The 23361-nt window shown below is 33.9% G+C and overlaps 2 protein-coding genes across 7 annotated transcripts in view; both read left to right on the top strand.

The window, feature by feature from the left end:
* Positions 1–23361, top strand: part of bsk (mitogen-activated protein kinase dJNK) — a 96948-nt gene that overhangs the window by 10332 nt on the left and 63255 nt on the right. The gene's annotated exons all lie outside the window — the stretch shown is intronic.
* Positions 18966–20110, top strand: LOC140445825 (enoyl-CoA delta isomerase 1, mitochondrial-like). Its single transcript, XM_072538186.1, has one exon. The coding sequence runs from the start codon at positions 19098–19100 to the stop codon at positions 19938–19940; it is 843 nt and encodes a 280-aa protein (XP_072394287.1). The 5' UTR covers positions 18966–19097; the 3' UTR covers positions 19941–20110.

Below are 23361 nucleotides of genomic sequence, written 5' to 3'. Positions count from 1 at the left end.
TCTAATTAAAAGCAATATGATTTAAAAAAATACTAACTTTCTTCTATTGGTCGTAGAAGGTTTTTTTTGTTAAATGTTTGTTTTTCAACCAGTTTTTTGGTCTATTTAATTAGAAAGATGTACTATACAAAATTTAAAAGTTACGTAGCGGTCCGATAAGTACTTAGGCTCACTGCCCAATGGCGCCACTATCTCAAGAGAAATCTACTATCGTATAATACATTCTTGTAGACGACTAATGTCAAAATTTTAGCCGAATCGGACTCATAGTTTTGTTTTGACAGTGTGTGAAAGGGGGTGTGTCCACGGATTTTAGAACAATGGAAAAGAGCAATATCGGTCGGTGATTCAATTCTTGTTTTTGCAAGGGAAATCGCGCAGCTGAATCAAAGAGCGCTTGGATTTTGTGTACGGTGACTATTCTCCTTCGATGGCAACCCTCAAAAATTGGTTTAATGAGTTTCAACGTGGTCGCACATCGGTTCTTGATGAGTTACTCCGAAATCGGCTACCACGGAGGATAACGTGACAAAAGTCCACGATCTCATATTGGCAGACCGCCGATTGAAGGTACGCGAGGTAGCTGAGAAAGTAGGTATCTCAAAAGACCGAGTATGTCGTATCCTGCGTGAAATTTTGGGCATGAGAAAGTTGTCGGCGCGATGATTGCCGCATTTGCTCACTCCAGACAACAAGCTTAATCGTGAGACCACTGCACAGAGCAGTGTTTGGCGCTATTTAAGTGTAATCCGAAGGAGTTTCTACGTTGATTCGTAACCGTTGTACACACCAGGTACCAAGAAACAGTCGAAACAGTGGCGGCACCCGGTGAACGTGCTCCGTTAGAGGCGAAGACGGCCCTATCGGCCGCAAAGACGATGGCCACCATTTTTGGGATTCACAAGGGGTGATCTACGTCGACTACCTGAAGATCTACCAAATCGGTCACAGGGCTTTATTATGTCGAATTATTGGGCCAACTCGACGCCGAATTGCAGAAAAAATGACCCCCTTTAGCGAAGAAAAAAGTGCTTTTCCACCATGACAACGGACTCACTCATACCTCCGCCGTCATCATAGCGAAATTGGTCGAATTAGGCTACAAACTGTTGTCCCATCCACCATATTCTCTAGATTTGACACCGTGTGACTTCTTTTTGTTTATAAACTTGAAAAATGCACTCGCCAGGCAGAAATTTAAGTCGAAATAGGAGGTTATCGCCACCCCCGAAGCCTACTTTGCAGACCTTGAGAAAACTTATTTTTCAAACGAGTTAAAGAAGTTGGAGCATCGCTGAGTTACGTGTATCGAGCTAAAAGTAAACTATGTTGAGAAATAAATCGCCACTTTTCCAAAATTTTCGTTTTTCTTTTGTAGGCTAACTACTTATCGGACCGCCCTACCATTCTATTTGTTTATGACAAAAACGTCATTACTTTTTGAACGACTTATTTAAAGACAATTTTTTCAAAAATAATTTGTTTTTTTTTTCTTTTTTTCGAAGCGAAGCTTCTATACTGGTGTTGTATTACTTTTTCTCTATAGTAAAATATCGAGACGAGTGTCACAAAATAGTTGGAAGAGTCCATTTATGCGACGAGTAGAGTCCGTTATATACAATATGTACACTTTTTCAATTTTATTAAAATCTATAACAAGGATAATAACTAACAGCCGGTTTATGTACCTGACTCTGCTAGTGTACCTTATTGCTACTGCTTCTTTTAATCTTTCCTTGTCTCTTCCGATATCAAAATGCCATCTGCATATGCTATTACTTATGTTAAGGAGTGGGCTATAATTACTTTAATTTCGCTGGCCTTGACTGTTCCTTCTACTGCTATGTTGAATAGTGTGGTTGACAGGAGAGCTGTTTCTATTGCAATTAAGTTTGTGCTACCTTCTTTTGTTTCTATTTTAGTTCGACCCATCCATAGTTATTTTTGTTAATCTAAGTAGCAGCTTTGCCGGTATATCTTGATTTTTCATTTCATTAAATAATTTATTTCCTCCAATACAGTCAAGGGCTTGTCTGAAGTTTGCGAAGAGGGCGTGGAGCTCGATGTTGTGTTCGTGGTATTTCTCGATTGTTTGTGTAATTATGTGGATCGCATCTGTAGTGCATCTGCCTTCCCTGAATCCGTGCTAGTAATCCCCAATTTTTCCCCAATGCTTGGACTCAGTTGGTTTGGACATGTATGGCATTAGATTGCTCAAAAATCCTAACTACAATCAGACCGGTTGTATTAAGGTGTATCAAGAGGTTTCAGCTTAAGTTTCTATTAAGCGTGGTGTCAAGACAAGGATGTGTTATGTCACCGATGTTGTTTAATTCCTACACTGAATCAGTTTTTGAGATAGCGTTAAATAATCTTTGCAAAGGTGTTAAAATTGGCGGTGAAATGATTAAAAGCATCAAATACGCAGATGACACCGCCGTAATGACAGAGAGTCTAGAAGACCTTCAAACCCTGTTAAACGCTGTGAACAACAAATGTACTGAAAAGGGCTTAACAATCAACGCAAAGAAAACAAAATAGATGCTGGTCGGAAAAATTAAGACGCAGTACTGAAATTAAATAACAAAATCCTGGAAAGGGTGGACTTTAGATATCCGGGTAGTTGGATTGACCTTCAGGGTTGAAAGCGACGAGGAAATTTCGACCCAAATACCACAAAGAGCGAGAATTAATCATTATCACAAAATGAGAAAGATCCAATACTTCGGTTATAGAATGAGAGGACCTAAACATCGCTTACTCTGGTTGATCATTCAGGGGAAAATGATCGCAGGAATGATCGAATGAAAACGCTGTGTCGGAAGAAAACAACTGTCGTGGCTGCGTAACATTAGACAGTGGACAAGTCGAATGGCCGAGGAATTGTTTCATCTAGCTGCCGACCAAGAAACATTTCATCAGCTTGTTAACTCTTTCTGTACCGCTTTTTTTCCAACAAACGAAACAAAATATTTTTTGCCTAAAATGTACTTAAAACAGTTCATATACTTTTTGGACATTTCTATAGTTACTATCGTTGTCGCCCTGTTGATCATCATCCTCCTTTTCTTCCTCATTATCCTCATCCTCCCCTTCGTTTTGATTTTCTGAGACATCATCTATCATATGGCCAATTCTCTGCCTTACTTGTGTTTCTTCTTCGCAGTCGCTGTCATTACTGGCATACATAACACATTCTTCTATTTCGGGCAGTTTTTCTAGCTCTTCTAGCAGTTCCTTCTCCGTTAAATATTTTATTGGAGGCATTTTACTCTGAAAATAAAAATAACATTTAGACATTTTGGATACAATTGTGCTCATCGAATTTGAGGTACACTTCTATATTTGCAAAAAGTCAAATTTCAATAAAATATATTCACATTTAGTAAGAAGTAACACTACTTTCAACATTGCACTGAAATATAAACCGCGATTGACTTTTATTCATACTGATATTTGAAGAAACAATTACAGTTACCTCTTACGAACAATGCAATTGCCGCCATATTGCTTTTAACATTAATTTTTTAGAATAAAACCACCCATGCGTCATCTGAGTACAAAACGCAGAAGTATAATACTTATAGAATGTAAATTTCTTTAACCTGGTTTAAGGGCGTAGGAGCAAAATTTCGGGCCAATGCTTTTTAATGCATTCATTTTTTTCAAATCCTGAGTAAACTAATAAGTATTTTTGAAAAATTTAAACGCAGAATGAAAGAATACATTATTACTGAGGGCCGAAAGTCCCTGAAAACTTATCACTCAATAATTTTGGATAGGACCGGTAGTAAGGCGATAGGTCTATAGTTGCAGACATTCAATTTTTCACCACCCTTATGAAGAGAAATAATAATGGCTGTCTTTTGGCACTCTGGAAATATACCTTTTTTAAAGGAATCATTAATTAGTTTGACTAGGACTTTCAACACATTTTTTGGGAGATTTAAGAAAATTTTTATGGATAGTTCATCAGTACTACAGGAAGATTTGCTTTTGATACTACTGATTGTTTGGATCAGTTCAGATTTATCAACTGGTCTGATAGGAAATAGGATCTGGTTATGGCAAAATAGTTGATGTTATATTTTTAGTCACATTAACGAAGTATTCATTTAGATTTTCAGGGTTTGGAAGAGAAAATGTTTGAGCTGTGTCAGTTTTATTTCGAAGATCGTTTATTATGGACCGAGCTTCCCAGAAGATTTTGATAGTGCATTTTTTTAGTTGTTTTGATAAGTTTTAGATAGGTTAGGTTAGGGTTTGTGATGTTTTGACTTAATTGTAATTAAGGGAAATGCCTTATTGAAAATACAGACAAACCTATCTAAAAAATCACTGAAATTATAGTCCACGTCCACAAACGGAAAGTTTCTGCCTACTGACATTGTTCTTGTAGCCACTTTTCTATTGCCTAACTACATATTCTCAATGAAACGAAACAAACTTACTTCTTCTTCTTAAGGTGCCATGCATTTCTGCGTAGGCGTCCACCGTACATCGTCTTGTCAGGTGAGATGTTAAATATTCTGGATTAAATAATTCTGTTTTTAGCAGCATTGCGAAGCATTTCATAGCTGTGGATTCCTGTCCATTGTCGAATATTGCGCAGCCATGACATTTTTTTTACGTCCGAGACCTCTCCTACCCTCTATTTTCCCTTCGAGTATCAGTTGCTGAAAAGTATATCGTTCTCCTCGTATAATGTGCCCCAAGTATGCAGTCTTCTTACTTTTTACATAATTAAAAAGTTCCCTATCCTGTAAGCCCGCTCTTCTGAGTACTTCCTCATTTCTGACCCTGTCCGTCCATGATATTCTGAGCATTCGACGCAGGCACCACATTTCGAACACTTCAAGTTTGTTAATGGAACTGGCCTTTAACGTCCATGCTTCCATTCCGTACAGGAGAACAGGCCACACGTAACACTTAAGCATCTTGTATCGGAGGTTGAAGTCCAATTTGCGATCAGTCAGAAACTTACGAAGCCTCAAAAAAGCATTTCTGGCTTGTTCAACTCTGCTCTTTATTTCATTCTCGGGGTCCCAACCCTCATTCAGCAAACATCCCAAGTATTTGAATTGCCTGACTTGTTCGATTTCTTCTCCAGAGACATATATCTTTGCGTTGGGGTAATCATTTCTACTTATAATCATTGATTTTGTCTTCTTGATATTTATTTTCAAACCCCGAGCTTCACTTGCAAGAGTTAGATCATTCAAAAGGCATTGAAGATCTTCGATGTTATCTGCCACTATGGCTGTATCATCGGCATACCTGATGTTATTAATAAATATGCCGTTAACTTTAATACCCTTATTAGAGTCTTCCACTGCTTCTGCGAAGGCTTTTTCTACGTATAAATTGAACAGCATTGGAGACAGTATACAACCTTGCCTTACTCCTTTTTTAATGAAGAAATCTTCTGTTTCGTTGGAATTTTGAAGACGTACTGTTGCTGTCTGATTCCAATACAGATTGGCAATGATTCTTATATCCTTTGCATCCAATCCCAACTCTTGTAGGTATTTTATCATCAATTCATGTTTTACATTATCGAATGCTTTCTCGTAATCGATGAAACAGATAAAAACATCCTTTCTTTGATCTAAACAATTCTGTATCAATGTTTGCATACTAAAGATCGCTTCTCTCGTGCCAAGTCCATTTTTGAAACCAAACTGACTCCATCCACTGACCTCTTCACATTTCTTAAACAATCTAGTGTGAAGTATTCTCAGGAAAAGTTTCAAAAAGTGACTCATTAGGCTTATTAGTCGGTGGTCCTTGCAGAAGTTCGCACGTGGTGTTTTTGGTAGGGCGATAAATGTAGATCGAAGCCAATCTTTTGGAATCTGGCCCGTATCGTAGATGTCGTTAAAGAGCTTGACAATAATGTCTAGGTTTTCTTCATTAAGTAACTTGATTGTTTCTGCGTACATATCATCTGGTCCTGGGGTTTTGTTACTTTTTAATAGTTTGATAGCGTGTACAATTTCAGCTTTCAAAATACTTGGGCCATACAAATGGTCTCCCAGTTGTGGTGGTTTTTGTGTTCTGTCATCATTGAACAAATTGGCTGTGTACATTTTCCAAGTATTAAGTATATCGCTAGGGTCCGTTATTAATTCATTTTGGTCATTATGTATACCAGTGACTTGTTTTTTCTTGAAGACACCAGCAATTTCCTTAATTTTCTTGTGAAGATTGAAGCTATCGCCGAGTTTATATAGGCTTTCAGCCTCGGCGCAAAGTGTAGTCATCCAGATCTCCTTCGCCGCTATAATTTCTTTACGAATCTGACTGTGTATATTTCGGTACCCTACTTCGTCCTGCCTGATCTTACACTGCCTGCGTTGTTCCATCATCTCTAATATTTCTTCTGTGATCCACTCATTCTTGGTAGTTGTTTTACTCTCGAGTAGAAAAGTGTTGTTTAACTCATCAAATGATTCTTTTATGGTGGTCCATGACTTTTCAACATCATTCTCAGTTGCCATATTAGAGAACCTATTGTTTATTTCCTCTGTGTACGCTTCATTTGTTTCATTGTTTTTGAGTTTTCTAATGTTTACTGATGCCTTCTGGTGTTTTCTTTTAGCTGTAGCGAGCCTCAGTTTGATATTTGCTACTAAGGGATTGTGGTCGGATCCTATGTCTGCTCCAGGTAATGCAGATACCTTAGTAATAGCATTCCTGTACCTTCTATTAATTGTCACATAATCTATTTGGTTCCTTAAGTAACAAACTTACAACTACCTTAAATTATTTAAGCTAATAATAACGTAAGTAAATGAAAGCTGATGTCAACAATGTGAAAATGAAAGACAAGCTGTAGAAACATAATGTTAAGAAATATAAAACATGCAGCAGCCGAAGATGAAAAAACCCAGGACTGATACTCCCATGTAAAAAAGATGAAAGAAAAGAGAAAACAAGCTGTAGCTTTTATGGGAGTGTACAGTTTGTATGATGACGATGAATTGATGTGCATTTCATACACAGTCTGGCTAGTGTTATTTAGGCAAACACATGCAATTCGCAGTAACGCGCTGTTGGCACTCGTGTATTTAGTAATTTTCAGACCGTGGTCGCCCTTTGTCGTTTATTTTCTGTGTAGGCAATTATACTACGTCAATCTAGAAACAGTTGAATATTTTAACAGGTTCTAATCAGAAATGAAGTAGTAGTGTATCCCTTCGGACAATCTCTTGGGGATTAATGGGCCGATTCTAATTTTCAGGGACGGAGATATAGGTAATTAAAGCGTGGATAATACATTCAATTAAAAATAATGGGATTTGGGTAATATATCCTAGATTCATTGTAGCGGTTAATAGGGGTTTGCGAATTTCAGCCTCGGCCTATGTTAATTTATGACTTAGTTTACGATGGTTTTATATATAGCTATTATGAACGAGAATTTTTTTTATATTTATTGTCCATTAGAAAAACATACTTTAGACGTGAAAGCTGTAATAGTGTTAAAACTTTGCATTTCTAACTGCATTGATGCACTGTTTAAAATCAGAATATAATGACTCATCCGAACCAAACGGTTGGCTTTCAACAGACTCTGATGATGCTCCATTGACGAAGAAGCTAATAAGTGAACAGGAACTCCAGGAGCAGACCTTGTAACTGATGACACTGCGGATATTTTATCATGTTTTTCGATTAGGTTAGGTTAAAGAACTGTCTATCACGTGACCATTTTGTTCTCTCCATAATGTAGGAACAAAAAGATGTTTTCGATAATTTTCACTTGATAGTGTTATTGCTCATTTCAAACATACAGATTGAACGAATTTAAAACGGAACATACGAAATCAATGTATTTCGGCTCAACTCCGCTCTAGGTGGTTGGCCAACAAAATGTTGTCAAATAATTATATTATAAAAATCCAATACTTCAGCGGGCTGCTGGATTCGGAACTCATTCAAGAACAAGTCAAAACTCCACCCAAATAGGTTGCCTAGAATCACTGAAAAAACTAGACTAAACAAGCAGTTATTATGCTGTCAAACCACTTATCGCTTCCTTATAGTCCAAGAGATAGAGCCGAAATTTTGAACTGATCAGTAATATGACATTTCTCTATTGGAATATATTCATTGTAACTGGGTTAAGACTTTGCCTTACAGGCGGACGCCCCTCGTGGTACAGGGGGTGGCTATACAGGGATGAAGTTGTCATTTTTTTCGGAAAAATTAACGATCAATAATATGGCTGAAAATTTGCCCAGAGTAAGATCTTGGTATAACTAGACGAAATCCCAAAGGGTGGACGCGAGAGTGGATACATAAGGTGTGGCGGACAGGGGTGAAATTGCAATTTTTTGGGGAAAAATTAACGATAAGTAATATGTCCTCCATTTTCATGGCTCATTATTTAGACCCTAAAAACTTTAAATCCAAAAGGGCGGATAGCTGGGTTGGTACAGAGAGCCACAAAACGGGGTCAAATGTACCACTTGCCTGCGCATTTTAGGTCTCGGTAACAATTTTCAAACTGATTTTATTATGATATTTTTATACCGATTGATTTGAAAATTTGTATGCTCACTTCTGTTACTATTCTGAAAAGCGTCAAGTAGAGTTTTCCTCAAAATTTTCCAAAAAAATTTCCGTAAATGAAAATTTTCGTAATTTTTTGAGGTAAAATCTAATTTGTAGAATCCTTTCGATTTTCTGTAAGTTATACCATGATTTGTTTTCCAAAAATATTCAAACGATTTTTCCGATAAGAAAAAAAAAATTAGAAAAACTTTTCTAGAACATTTGATAAAACTCTACGTCATCGTCTGAATCTTTTATAGAATATTTTGTAGTTTTAAAATGATATTATGATAATGTTTTTTTTTCAAACTAAAGTCATATTTACTTTACAAATCACATTTTTTTCTTAAATATAAATATTTTACGAATTAATTTTTAATTGAATAAATGTTTGATATTTGATATTTTATTAAATTAAAGTAATTTTATAATGTTAACTATTAAATATTTTTGGTATAACAAATAGTAATTTTACTTATTTTTTATTACAATAAAAAGGTTTTTAAATTTATATTGCATAAATAATGATTGTTCAGATATAAGAAAAATTTGATTTATTATTACATTAATAATCAATTACAAAATATATTATTTCTATTTATCAATAGGTAAAATTCAATTTGTAGAATTCCTTTAACATTTTACAAATAATTATTAATAAAAATCAATTTAATAGTGGAATTATCAATTTTTCAAGTTTTGAAATTTACTTTGTAGATATTTTCAATATTTTTTTTAACTTTCAAATTTATTGAATTTTTTTTCATTAGTTAATTATAATTTTACAAATTCTGTTTGAACATTAATTTTGCATCATTATTATTTTAAAATATTAAAATAATAATGATGCGCGTTCATTTATATCAGTAATTCTAGACGCATGCGCTAAATGTAATAAGTATCAAGATGCTTTTATTCAACTTGGTGAAACTGACTTCGATTGTAATGAAGTTTTTGAAACCTTAGAAACTTTCATATGTCACTTATATGGAACAGGACTGACGAGAACAATTCCAAAAAGAAAAGTAAACGATGTCAGAGTTTCACTATTTAACCGGCAGTATAAGTTGCATGATGTGAACGAGCCTTAAAAAAAAAACTAAAAAATTTCGATGCTTCAAGCTTACCACCATGTCAAGATGAATTACACCAACATCTACTGCGAGCTCATTATATTTCAAATATTTGGACAAATGCTCATAAAAAAAGTACCAACAGAATTGATTGTTGAAGAACATGGTTGGGAGTTTGAAGATGAAACATATAAATTCAAATGATTTAGTGGACCTCAGATGCCAGAATCAGTTCGAGAAGTAGTGATTGAAAATGAAGCAGATAATGAATGTGATATTATTGAAAGTGAAAGTGACGAAGATGATGAATGTGATGACATCAATGAGAGTGAGAAAAATGACGAAATTTTTAAAGTTTTTCTAAATTTTTTTTCTTATCGGAAAAATCGTTTGAAAATTTTTGGAAAAAAATCATGGTATAACTGACAGAAAATCGAAAGGATTCTACAAATTAGATTTTACCTCAAAAAATTACGAAAATTTTCATTTACGGAAATTTTTTTGGAAAATTTTGAGGAAAACTCTACTTGACGCTTTTCAGTAGTAACATAATAGTAACAGAAGTGAGCATACAAATTTTTAAATCAATCGGTATAAAAATATCATAATAAAATCAGTTTGAAAATTGTTACCGAGACCTAAAATGCGCAGGCAAGTGGTACATTTGACCCCGTTTTATGGCTCTCTGTACCAACCCAGCTGTCCGCCCTTTTATATTTAGAGTTTTTAGGGGCTAAATAATGAGCCATGAAAATGGCGGACATATTACTTATCGTTAATTTTTCCCCAAAAAATTGCAATTTCACCCTTGTCCGCCACACCTTATGTATCCACTCTCGCGTCCGCCCTTTGGGATTTCGTCTAGTTATACCAAGATCTTACTCTGGGCAAATGTTCAGCCATATTATAGATCGTTAATTTTTCCGAAAAAAATGACAACTTCATCCCTGTATAGCCACCCCCTGTACCACGAGGGGCGTCCGCCTGTAAGGCAAAGTCTTAACCCAGTTACAATGAATATATTCCAATAGAGAAATGTCATATTACTGATCAGTTCAAAATTTCGGCTCTATCTCTCCGACTATTAGGCAAGCTCCTCTTTCCTTTAAAGGAGACAGATAGTTGAACGATATTTTATAGTATGTCTATCACCGGGTATGGATTTATTTTTGTCCAAGTTTTATATTGGTCCACTATTTCAAATGCAGTTCAAACAGACATATATTAAATTGTATGTTCCGTTTTAAATTGGTTTAATCTGTATAACGCCAGGGACGGCGAGGTTTCAAACATATAACCCCAAGATTTACCTTAATTCTTTATTTTGAAACCAGAGTTGCTTTCGGATGCATTTTGCAAGATGTAAAGTTTCGTTTGTTAACAACCTCAAATACAATATTACTACATACATAGTGGAATTTACTAGGATTATATATAAATTAACGATTACGAGACAGTTAATGAATCGAATCACCGACAGAGAATTCAAAAAACATTTTCGGTACAATTGAAATTTTTCCGAAAATTCAAAAAATTATTGAATTAAAAAAATTGCATGGACAATTTGTATCAAATGTATCCAATTTGGACAGTATTTTCATTATGTACGACCCAAAATCTTTATATATAAAAATCTCGTGTCACGATGTTTGTCCAAGCTAATATTCAAAAACCACTGAACCTATTGCAATAAAACTTTGTGAAAATGTATTTGTTGATCCAACTTAGGAGATAGGATATTTTTTATCTCGATGAATGACCATTATTTTTTTTTAATCCTCCGTTCATCGGGTGTGGTCTGTGAGTCTACGACAAAATAAAAATTTTGGATAATTCTCTCATTTTATTTTTTTAAATTTCTACCTTTTCAGCACCTTCCTAGAAACTAAATACCATTCGTTTTTTTTTATACAAAACTGTTTTTGAAATTTCTAAATAGCTGCTGCATGGCCGTTTGTCCTGACAGACCCCACCCGATCAAATGTGTAACAATATTTGGACTGCTTCTTAGTTGTATTTTTCTTTCAATCTTGTTTCACTTGGCCAGAAATATGGCAAATTAAAAATAGGCAGGTATATTCTTCAGTTTTTGCATTTAGCAACGATATGACTGCCGTATCATATATACCGAAGAAAGGAAAAAATGTGATTGCTGTTTCCACTGTGCACAGAGATGATCGGATTGATGGAGATACTGGTGATCAGAAAAAAACAGAAATAATTACTGTTTATAATTCCACAAAGAGTGGAGTAGATGTTGTAGACAGAATGATCACATCCAGAAATACGAAACGTTGGCCAATGGTAGTAGTTTATAATCTCCTTAATCTCGCAGCAATTAATGCATTTTGTAATTTACAAAGGCAACAACCCAGATGGAGAATTTTCCAAAACGCGAAGATTATTCCAAAAAAACCTAGGTATGGAATTGGTACAGGAGAGTATACGACGGAGAGCAGTTGACACGCATTTGACAAAAGCTGTGCTTTCTTCGGCCTTGAGACTCTCAGGCATTGAGGTCGACGTTGTACCAGCGCCCCAGCCAGGTAAGAGAGGAAATTGTAAATATTGCAAAAGACGCAAAACTCGCTTTTTTGCAAAATTTGCAAATCCTGGCTATGTATGGACCACATAATGGCATGCTGCAAAGATTGCTTAGAAAATTTGACCACCAAAGTTTGACCACTGTAGTTTGTGTACACAATTTAATTTTTAGTTTATATATGTTTTTGTAGTACTTTGTTTGTTTCTAATTAAAGTTTTAAATGTTTTTTTTTGTTTTTTTTTTTCATTATTTAGTCGCTGTTGACAAATTTGAAAAAATACGCATTGAAATTGTAAACATTTTTAAAATTTACCTAATACAAAAATTTAGAATTGTTTCTGTAATAAACATTATACAGTAAATGATTTGTTTAAAACACGTTGATGCGAAATTAGCAATAAAATGTATGCTGTTACTCGGGAGGCGGTATTTCATTTTGGTCTTCACAGACCACACCCGACCGAAAGTGTTTCAGAAGGGTCACCCGATGAACGGAGGGTTAATTGTAAATTCAGAATGTCTTAAGTCTGTTTTAGACTGTAACATAAAATGATATAAGAAAATGGTATACTAAGTTTTGTCATAATGTAAAACAGAAAACAAAATCTGTTAACAAAAAATGTTATAGAAATTAGAACATGTCCTATTTTGATACCAATTATTAGTACACACGCATGCGCAGGTTCTTCCTCTTTTTTCGCCTTTGGAACCAGAAACAGATAATAGGAGAATTTTCTTATCCATCATAAATATATATGTCTTTGTTAAAGCAAAAATAAAACGTGGGTAAAACTAACTAGGTATTTACGTGGATAAAAAACTAGGTTAAATGTTGGAGAAAATGAGGTTACGTTACAATAACAAAAAGAAGAATAAGAATATTGAGGTTAACAGTACATGTACACCAAATAATTTAAAAAAAAGGACTTTTTTTAGCATGTAATGCGCAGAATCACATAACATATTTTGATATCACGTATATGTAATATATACATGTAATACACAAAACTTCTTGTATTAATATTGTACACAATCATTTGTGTACACGGTTAGTGAGAATAGTAGAAACAACGGTTTTATTTTACCATACAAACAGTTACATTATACCCGTATACAAAATGTTTTATTAAGACTCTACCTCTACTAAAGTGGTAGTTCATTTAAACATAAAGTGACGTTTAACAAATGTCATGTCTATTTACTTTTTTCGTTTCGCATAAACTCGAGAAAATATGATGAAATTGTAAGGAAAATAGTAAAAGCAGTTTTATTTTTCCATACACACAATTATAATATACTGATTTATACCATATACCATCAGATATCAAATTTTATTAGTTGTATATCTTCTTCTTCTTCCTCTTTATAAGCAATTCTGCTTGTTCATTGGCCGATTATTACCTACATGAAAGGTTGTCACTCCATCTTTTGCGCGGTCGTCCTATACTTCTGCCGATTGGTGAATTTTTGTTTAAGCCCTTCTCTCTATTCGGATTTTGTCGCTCCATCGCATTTGCGGTCTTCCTCGTGATCTTTTGGCTTCATATGGCCGCCAATTCCCGATTTCTTTATTCCACCGGCCATCCTTAAGACGTTCGTTATGTCCAGCCCATTTCCATTTCAATTTAGCTGCCTGTTCCACAGCATCTTTTACTTTTGTTCTATTACGAATGTCTTCATTTGTTTTATGGTCTTTGAGCGAAATACCCAGCATCTGTCGTTCCATAGCTCTCTGAGTTTTTCTGATCTTCTCCATGTTTATTTTAGTGAATGTCCAGGTTTGAGCCCCATATGTAAGTACAGCTGGATACAGGAATTAAGCACTTTGGTTCGCAGTCTTTGAGGTATATTTTTATTTTTAAGTACGTATGAGAGTCTTCCGAATGCTGCCCATCCCATTTTTACACGTCTGTTTATTTCGGTAGTCTGATTTTCTTTGCTTACCTTGACATTTTGACCCAGATATGTATATTCAGCTACGTGTTCTATCTCTGTCCCTTGGATGTTTATCATTATATTGGTGACTTATCTCTTGCTATTTTGACGATACGCTTCTCCATTCTACTTATGTGGTTATTCCATTCTTTACTGTACGTTACAGGTTCTTCTTTACTCATACTACTTTATTCAATCTACAATAGTTGTACATGAAGTGTTTTAAAAAATGTGATTTTTACTCGGGAGTAAAATATTTTTATTTTTGACAGAATTATGTATAATTAGAATTAAAAATATAATTTTAAAATATTCAATATTGTTTACTTACAAACAACGATTTTTCAACATTTTCTCTGCAATAAAGTTAAAACTATAAGTTTGTCCATTAATTCCATACATTTTAGTAATTGTAAATTTAATGAAAGAATTCTAAATAAACTTCAATTTTAAAATCTACTGAGAATGTTAAAAAATGTCAAAATCTAATTGATTATACTAAATTCATAAAATTTTCTATATTAATTTTTATCGTAATTGTAATATATTTTAATCGTAATTTATGATACTTTATCGTCGTTAAGTTGCGCCAAATGTAGGCAACTTACAGTTGTTGATTCAGAAAATTGTTGGATGATGGGCGAACCGCACATTTAGTACACAAGCAGCCATTAGACGTTCATAGCAAATTAAATGCTGATATGTAACATTAAAAAAGAAGTGTTATGGTTGCAGTGATCCAAACGAGTTCAGTTATTATCTGGGATATCTGTACTATGGCTCATAAAGATTTACTCGAAGCATTACATAGAAGTATGCAAGATTTAAACGGCAACGACAAACTATTCGATGATGCTGTATTATCACTGTCTGGTGACTTCCGACAGACATTACCGGTTATTCCTCTCTTTACATATACGGATGAGATTAACGCATGTTTAACACAATCGATTTTATGTCGAAATGTAGAAACAGTTCGATTGACCCTTAAGATAAGAGTAAAAGTGCAAAATGATCTATCGGGGCAAATGCATCCAAATACATCAAACTGCTTCAAATTGTAAGTGTCTTCCCGGGTATACTGAATAATTACTTGAATCATAATTGGCTTATTGAGCGCGCAATTTAGGCGGCGAAAAATGTTGATGTTAACGAAATTAACTTTCATATTCAACAGTTGTTACCATGTGATCTGATATCTTTTAAATCGGTCGACAGTATTGTTAATGAAGACGAAGCCGTAAATGATCCAAAATAATTTTTAAATTCTCTCGATATACCGGGGATGCCATCACGGATTTCATGATATTTACTTAACTCTGTTAAATAAATTGAACATAAGGGACATAACAGGTCAGCTAGTACATATATAAATCAAGGTCTGCTTCATGAGATATCTATTCCCAAAATTTTGTTGTTCAGTGCTATCAGTACTGAATGGTCTGCATATCTCGAATTGTTAACTATGCTTCCGTTAATTTTAATGGCATATTCCTGGTCAGCCCATATTTTATTCATAATATCTTCCAAATATACGTTAAAAAGGATTGACGAAGCACTCAACCCTGACAAACTCTTTTCTTTATTTCTATATCTTCAGTTATCTTTTCTTCTATCTGAACTTTGTCTTTTATTTCACCTTAGTAGAATGTATGAATGACTTTTTAGTTTAGGTTTTTTCCTGTAAGAATTTTATCAGATTATTATGGCAAATTTGTCAAGAATAAAACATAAAATAAGAATAAGAATAAAATATAAAATATTTTGTCAAGAAGAATCCTGGAAGAATTGTCCTGGCGATTATGAGCACATGATTTCGATTACCACCCCGTAGAATGTATACCTGGAGGTCACCACAGTATAATAATTCACAAAATTGCATTAGAAATCAGATCGACTTTATTCTAATCAATCTAAGATTTAGAAATTCCATTGTAAACGTTAAGACTTTTCCTGGATCAGATGTCCCCTCAGACCATAACCTCCTTGTCTCAAAAATGAAACTGAGGGAAAAAAGATAATAAAATCCAAAAGTTCTAAGGTGAATACTCAGTTGCTCAAGATAAATGAAATCCGTGCTGAGGCTTCAACATATATCAATCAAGAAATGAAGAAATTAACATCAGAAATGAAAAACACTGGGAATGTGAACATTATGTGGAGCAAAATCAAAGATTCTGTTATAAAAACACAGAAAGAAACTCTACAAAAGAAAACAGAAAGCCGAAAACCTTGGATGACTCAAGAAATACTGGAAATCATGGAACAAAGAAGAAAATATAGAAACAAAAACCCAAATAAGTACAGAGAAAAATATAAATTAATAAGGAACAATATAAAAGAGGCTAAGGAAAAGTAGATGATGGAAACATGCATCGAAGTTGAAGAATTGCAGAAAAAGCATGATCATTATAATTTACATAAAAAAGTAAATGAATTATCTGGAAAATCACGAACAAATACACGTAACCGATTAATTGACAAAAACAATAAACCTATTAATAACCCAATTGAAATGAAACAAGTATGGACTAAATATATTGAAGATCTTTTCATGGACACAAGAACGGAACCAACAAAAATTGGTAACGAGGAAGCTCCAATAATATTAAAAATCTGAAGTCCAACATGCTATAAACAACTCAAAATCTGGCAGAGCCCCTGGGCCAGATGAAGTTCATATCGAGCTGATTAAACAACTTATAGACGAAGACAATTTAAGTGCAATAACTATACTCTTTAATAACATATACGAATCTGGTGAGATACCTACAGAATGGCTGCTATCGACCTTTATTCCGCTACCAAAAACCAAGAACCCCAAACACTGTAATGGCTATAGATTAATCAGCTTAATGTCACACTTATTAAAAACATTTTTAAAGATTGTACATGCAAGAAGATTCAGAAAGTGCGAAGCAAATATGAGTAATAGACAGTTTGGCTTTCGTAAACTCTACGTTATCGTTGAATATCCGATACCAATTTGTAAAAACGTTTATTTACTCCATATTGCTATACGGAGTGGAAACATGGACTCTCGGAATTACAAGTATGAGCCGTATAGAAGCCTTTGAGATGTGGGTTTGTCGAAGGATGCTGAAGATCTCTTGGACAGAGCACTTGACCAACAACGAGGTGCTAAGAAGAATGGGTACTGAGAGAGAACTCCTAAATATTGTAAAAAACAGAAAAACGAGTTATCTATTACATATTACAGAGGAGAAAAATACAACAATGGAAATAGCACGGATGCGCAACAGATCAGTAGAGGAGTGAGACAGGGCTGTGTACTTTCACCATTACTATTTAATATATATTCCGAAGCGTTATTTAAGCAAGCAGTTGAAAACTGTACAGAAGGAATCAAGATAAATGATGAAAATATAAATAACATCCGTTATGCTGACGATAAAGTCATTATCGCTGAAAGTGAGACAGACCTGCAGACGTTACTAAACACAATTTGTGATACTGGGGAACAGTTTGGTTTAACAATAAACATAAAGAAAACAAAAACCATGGTTATCAGTAAGAGGGGCCAAGTCATTACAAGGATCCAGATAAAAAATGAAGACATTGAGCAAGTGGACCAATGAGCATAATAGATAAATTTGAAGATAAGGAAATTTCTGAGTAACCAAATGCAAATGCAAATCCGATATCGGATGGTAAAATGTTATATCCACTCTATTCTTCTTTATGGTGTCGAAACTTGGACTGTTAGTGTTGACTTAATGAGAAAACCGGAAGCTTTTGAGATGTGGCTTTTTAGGAGAATTTTGAAGATACCATGGACCGATCATATTACGAACGAAATGGTGTTGCACAGAATGGGAAGAGACAGAGAACTTTTGACCACCATTAAAAGGCGAAAGACAGCATATTTGGGGCACATACTTAGAAATGATAAGTAGGAGTTGTTGCAGCTGATTATGAAGGGTAAAATCGAAGGAAAAAGGGGTAAACGACAAATATCCTGGCTGAAAAACATTCGCGACTGAACCGGGTTAAACACACAGACACTCTTAAGAAAAGCAGAAGATAGAGAGGAATTGGCAATGGTTATAGCCAACCTTCATTAGTGGAGACGGCACTAGAAGAAGAATTATGGCGAACTTTACCAAATACACAACTGTATGCAAAACCCTTCGTATAATTTTCACTCTACTCAAAATAGAGACTTATAGAGACCTTGATGAACATTTGATGTCGACAAATAATTTCAAGTATTCAAAATATTCCGTCCCACTTCTTTTAACACGCCCTGTATATACATATTATATTCATTTTATTTACCTTTGATACAGTAATATCCAATATTATTACTGAACATAAAATACAGAAATTAAATATTTTTACTTTTCAAGCGATCCGAATTAAATATTAACTCCCCACTGTTTGAGGCCCACTGATCTTGTCTTAATTACATATCTGTCGTCATAGGGTAAAAGGATTATATTAATATTTTTATTACAGTACAAAATAATTTGCCAAAGAAATTATATACGAAATGCAACAATTTATAAATCGAAGCAAATTGTTGTTTAATACTACTGTTTTAAAATATCAATATACACTTACTATTCCAATATTGTTAACAATAACAATGTTAACTGTCAATTCCCATAAAAATTACCAATAAAATCCACTAATAACCTTTCTTAGTTAAAAAATCGAAACATTATTTTCGTAATTACTATTATAGGATTTACATACTAATTATAGAAGAAACATACTAATTATTACGTTTTTTGTAAGCTTCAATAATGTTTTTATAATTTTATATTTTATATTACAGCCTAGTAGCACTTTCAACATTCGCTTGTTGACGTTTTTGTTGAGGTTATGTTCTATTTATTTTATTAGTTTATTGGACTTGGAACTTATAAACGTAGACTTTGATCTTCACTTTTCTATCAATAAAAGTCTATTTGTGCATATTTTAACCATTAGAAGTGTTTAGTACGCTTGTTTCATATACAATGGCTTTAAGAAGTGTTTTTAAAACCAATATAGTGAAAAGTGGTATGAGATGTTTTAGCAAGGAAGCTAGTTTTGTATCTGTAACTGTAAATGATAAAAATGGAGTAGCTACACTGGAAATGCAGAGACCACCGGTAAATAGTTTGAATTATGAACTTCTCAGCCAGCTGTCTTCTACTTTAACGGATCTCGAGAAAAACAAATCAAGAGGTCTTATTTTGACCTCAAAAAATGATGGTGTTTTCAGTGCAGGATTAGATATCTTGGAAATGTATAAACCTGATCAAGAAAGGATTAAATTATTTTGGACTGCTCTACAAGATACATGGATTAAACTATATGGTTCTTCTTATCCAACAGTAGCCCTAATAAATGGTCATTCGCCTGCAGGTGGTTGTCTTTTAGCATTGTGTTGTGAGTACAGAGTGATGTTTAAGAACTGCACTATAGGATTGAATGAAACACAGCTTGGTATCGTGGCTCCCAACTGGTTCGTAGATAGTTTGAAAAATGTGGTTGGAATTAGAAAAGCAGAATTAGCATTAACTGCGGGTGTAATGTATAGAACTGAAGAAGCTCTTAATATTGGGTTAATTGATGAAATAATTGAAAATAAAACAGAAGGAATGGCTAGATCAGAAGCATTTATATCCAGATTTGCGAAAATTTCACCTGTTGCTAGAGGTCTTTCTAAGAAATATGTTCGAGGTAACACTATCGAAGATATGGTCAAAAATAGGAAAGAAGATTTAGACAACTTTGTAATGTTTTCTAATCAACCTGCAGTTCAAGAAAGCTTGGGACTTTATATACAAAGTTTGAAGAAGAAGTCAAAGGCATAATGTTATTAAATTATATTCTTTTATATATTAGACTGAAGTTGTAATATTGAAATATTTTGTACAATACATTGAAATATTTTAATGTAGTTTTGCATTACTGTGTTTGCTTTTAACTATAAGTCACTTTTAGTTATTATATTTTGCAATAAATTACACAGAATAGAATCTTATTCTTAACCTTTTTTAATATAAGTTTACAAATAAAATATTCATATTTTATTTTGGGCATTTATTTATTTTTGTTAAAAAATTGTTATTTAGATTGTTAAATATTGTCCACTCTAGTGTTTTACATTATAAATAAGTAAATTATAAAGTTAACATTTATAACATATTTTAACTTTAGGTTAAATGTTATTAAAATAACTAGGTTAAATGCCACATATACCCAATTGAGTGGACACAAGTACACCTCGCTGATGCCAAGACAAAATCTAGCGAACTGCTCAGGAGTGCCAGAATTATATTTTTTTTTATTTATTATCACAAAACAACTTTACCAATACCATTTGGTGTACATTAAAATTTGTACATCCAAGTGGGTGGACATCATACTTCTTCAGTGAAATACAAAAGCAATACAGATAATAAAATATAGCTGATTAAAAAATATTATTTATTTATTGGAATTATGAACATTTTCAAAACACTCGAAATATAATGATCTGGATATGTATTAAAAAAAACTGCTGACTTTCTTGGATTTACTTTTGGCTAGTATTCTACCAGAAACAACTGAAATTTTCATGTAGCAGTATTTGCAGTTCTTTTAATTTTATATGTATAACCACTTTGACCTAAAAGTTTAAAAAGCTTTATATCATTTTTACACGATTTTCCTGGGACATATAGTTTAAAATTTAGTCTGCCAATAAAAGGTAGCATTGATTCATCAATTACTAAGTTTTCACCAGGTATTTTCGTATGTTGAAAATTTTCTTGTTTCAAAGACAGTAGAGTCTGTATCTTGCATAATCTGTCCCCTCTTCAATATTTTCCCCAAAATGCCAAAATCTTAACAAAACCAGGAATCTTTACTTTACTTAATCAGTAGACCCATTTGTACCTTTCGGTGTTGGGCCGTTTAAAATACAATTCATTACATTATAATATTTGACAGTCTTCTGAGGTGTCCTAGCTCTTAACGAACTTTCTCCATTCCTTCCTATTGGATGCCATCTGTGTTGCTTCCTGCCAAGTCTTACCCTTACTCTGCAGTATCTGCGAGATGTCACTGTTCCATTCTTTAATGGGTCTTCCTCTTTTGTTCTTCCCTATTGGTTTGGCGTCCCACACTCTTTTAACTTGTCTATTATTGTCCATCCGGGTTAGATGTCCGAACCATGCAAATTTTTTCTCTTTGATTGACTCGAGTATCGGTTTGATTTTGAGTCTTTCTCTTATTTCTTCATTTCTGATTCTATCAGTTCTTTTTACTCCTATTGTTCTTCTGAGGTATTTCATCTCTGCTGCCTGAATTCTGCTCTGATGTCTTTTGTTTAATATCCAATTTTCTGCTCCATATGTCACTGTAGGTCTATATATTGTTTTGTATATTGTCATCTTGGTCTTTGTTGATATTTATTTGTTATTAAGGAATCCTCTATTTAGTGCTTGGAATAGTTTTCCTGTGTTTTCCATTCTGTTGTTAAGATCATCGTCGATGTCTCCTTTGTTGTTGATTACTGTTCCTAAGTATTTGTATGAATTTGTCTGTATTATTTTTTGTTGGTGTATCATTACTTCTATTTGATCTTCCGTCCCTTATTTCCTTGATATTTTCATTATTTGAGTCTTTTCTTTGTTTACGTTTAAGTTGTATTTGCTTGCTTCTAGGTTCCATTTCTCTAAGTTGTATTTCAGTTTTTCTGCACTTTCCGCAATTAATACTATGTCGTCTGCAAACCAGGAATCAATTTCTAGTAAAACAGGAACACATTTCATTTTTACATATTCTATTATTTGACCAATGTGATTGAATCGAGGGTATATAATATATAAGTCCCATCCATATCCTAAGATCCATGAATATTTTCATTTCTTGAACATTCATATTTTTCCATTCTGTATACCTACTACTTCTTTTTACCATATTATTTTGTAAAAACTTTTAAGCATTTTTGTTTGTTTCTCATACCATTAGTCCAATTACATCCTCTGATAAAAATATCTGAAAATAATCAATAGGTTTTGCAGTCTTTCTGTCAAGCAAAACATGTATTTTTCCTCTCTTGTTAAAGAAATTTTTTTTTATTGGAATATGTAAGTTTGCTCCACTGTTTATTGCTGGCATTACCAATAACAACCTTAGTTTCAGATAGGTCAGAGTTTATTATGATTTGTTCTTTCAATTGTTTCAATGTGTTCATCTCTTTCTGATGAATAATATTGGTCAGAGTAACTGCATGATAATAGGTCCAAACAACCTCCGTCCTTGTAATGACCAATTGCCAATCACATCAGATGAAGTGGAAAAAGCCATACTACAACTAAAAGATGGCAAAGCTCCTGGACCTGACAATTCATATGCTGAACTCATAAAGCTATTTAACAGGTACTTAAAGACTAACAAAAATATTTAATGACATATATTTAAACGGAGTAATACCAAGATCATGGTTGAAGTCAACATTTATTGCTCTACCAAAGAAAACAAGATCCGTATCCTGCAATTATTTCCAGACCATCAGCCTAATGAGCCACATTTTAAAGTTGTTTCTAAAAATTATACATCAAAGGATATATAGACAAAGAGCAAATTGAAAGAATCAGTGTGAATGGTCAACCTATAGAAAGAGTAAAAACATACACCTACCTTGGTACGAAGATCAATGAAAATTGGGATAGAGAAAGCAAGATCTGCATTTTAAAAATGGCTAAGCTATTCAAATGCCACGATTTATCAGTACCCATAAAAATCAGGTTACTACGATGTTATATCTTTCCTATACTGTTGTACGGAGTTGAGTTGTGGACCCTCACAGACGCTACCTGTAAGAAAATTGAGGCTTTCGAAATTTGGCTTTATCGTAGAATTCTGAAGATATCCTATACCGACCACGTTACTAAGCAGGACGTTTTATTAAGAATGCAAACAGGAAGAGTTGCTAACCACAATAAAAACAGCCAAAATAGAATACCTCAGTCACATCATGAGGAACAGCGAAAGATATGGGTTGCTGCAATTAATTCCTCAAGGAAAACGAAGACCAGGAAGGTGAAGAATTTCCTGGCTGAAAAATCTACGTACGTGGTTCAACACAAAAACCACAAGTCTTTTCAGAGCCGCAGTTTGCAAAATACAGATTGCCATGATGGTTGCTAACATCCGAAACGGATAGGCACTACAAGAAGAAGAAGAGTCACTGGCTATAAACTGACTCCCTGACTCTTGAAATGGCTCTCCATTGTAATTTAGTTT

Source organism: Diabrotica undecimpunctata, chromosome 7 (assembly GCF_040954645.1).
Source record: "Diabrotica undecimpunctata isolate CICGRU chromosome 7, icDiaUnde3, whole genome shotgun sequence".
NCBI lineage: Eukaryota > Metazoa > Arthropoda > Insecta > Coleoptera > Chrysomelidae > Diabrotica > Diabrotica undecimpunctata.
Note: the sequence above shows the minus strand (reverse complement) of the source record. Positions and strands in the feature narration are given on the sequence as shown.

Coding starts and splice junctions, on each gene's coding strand:
- LOC140445825 (XM_072538186.1), top strand. CDS start 19,098: ATGGCTTTAAGAAGTGTTTTTAAAACCAATATAGTGAAAAGTGGTATG.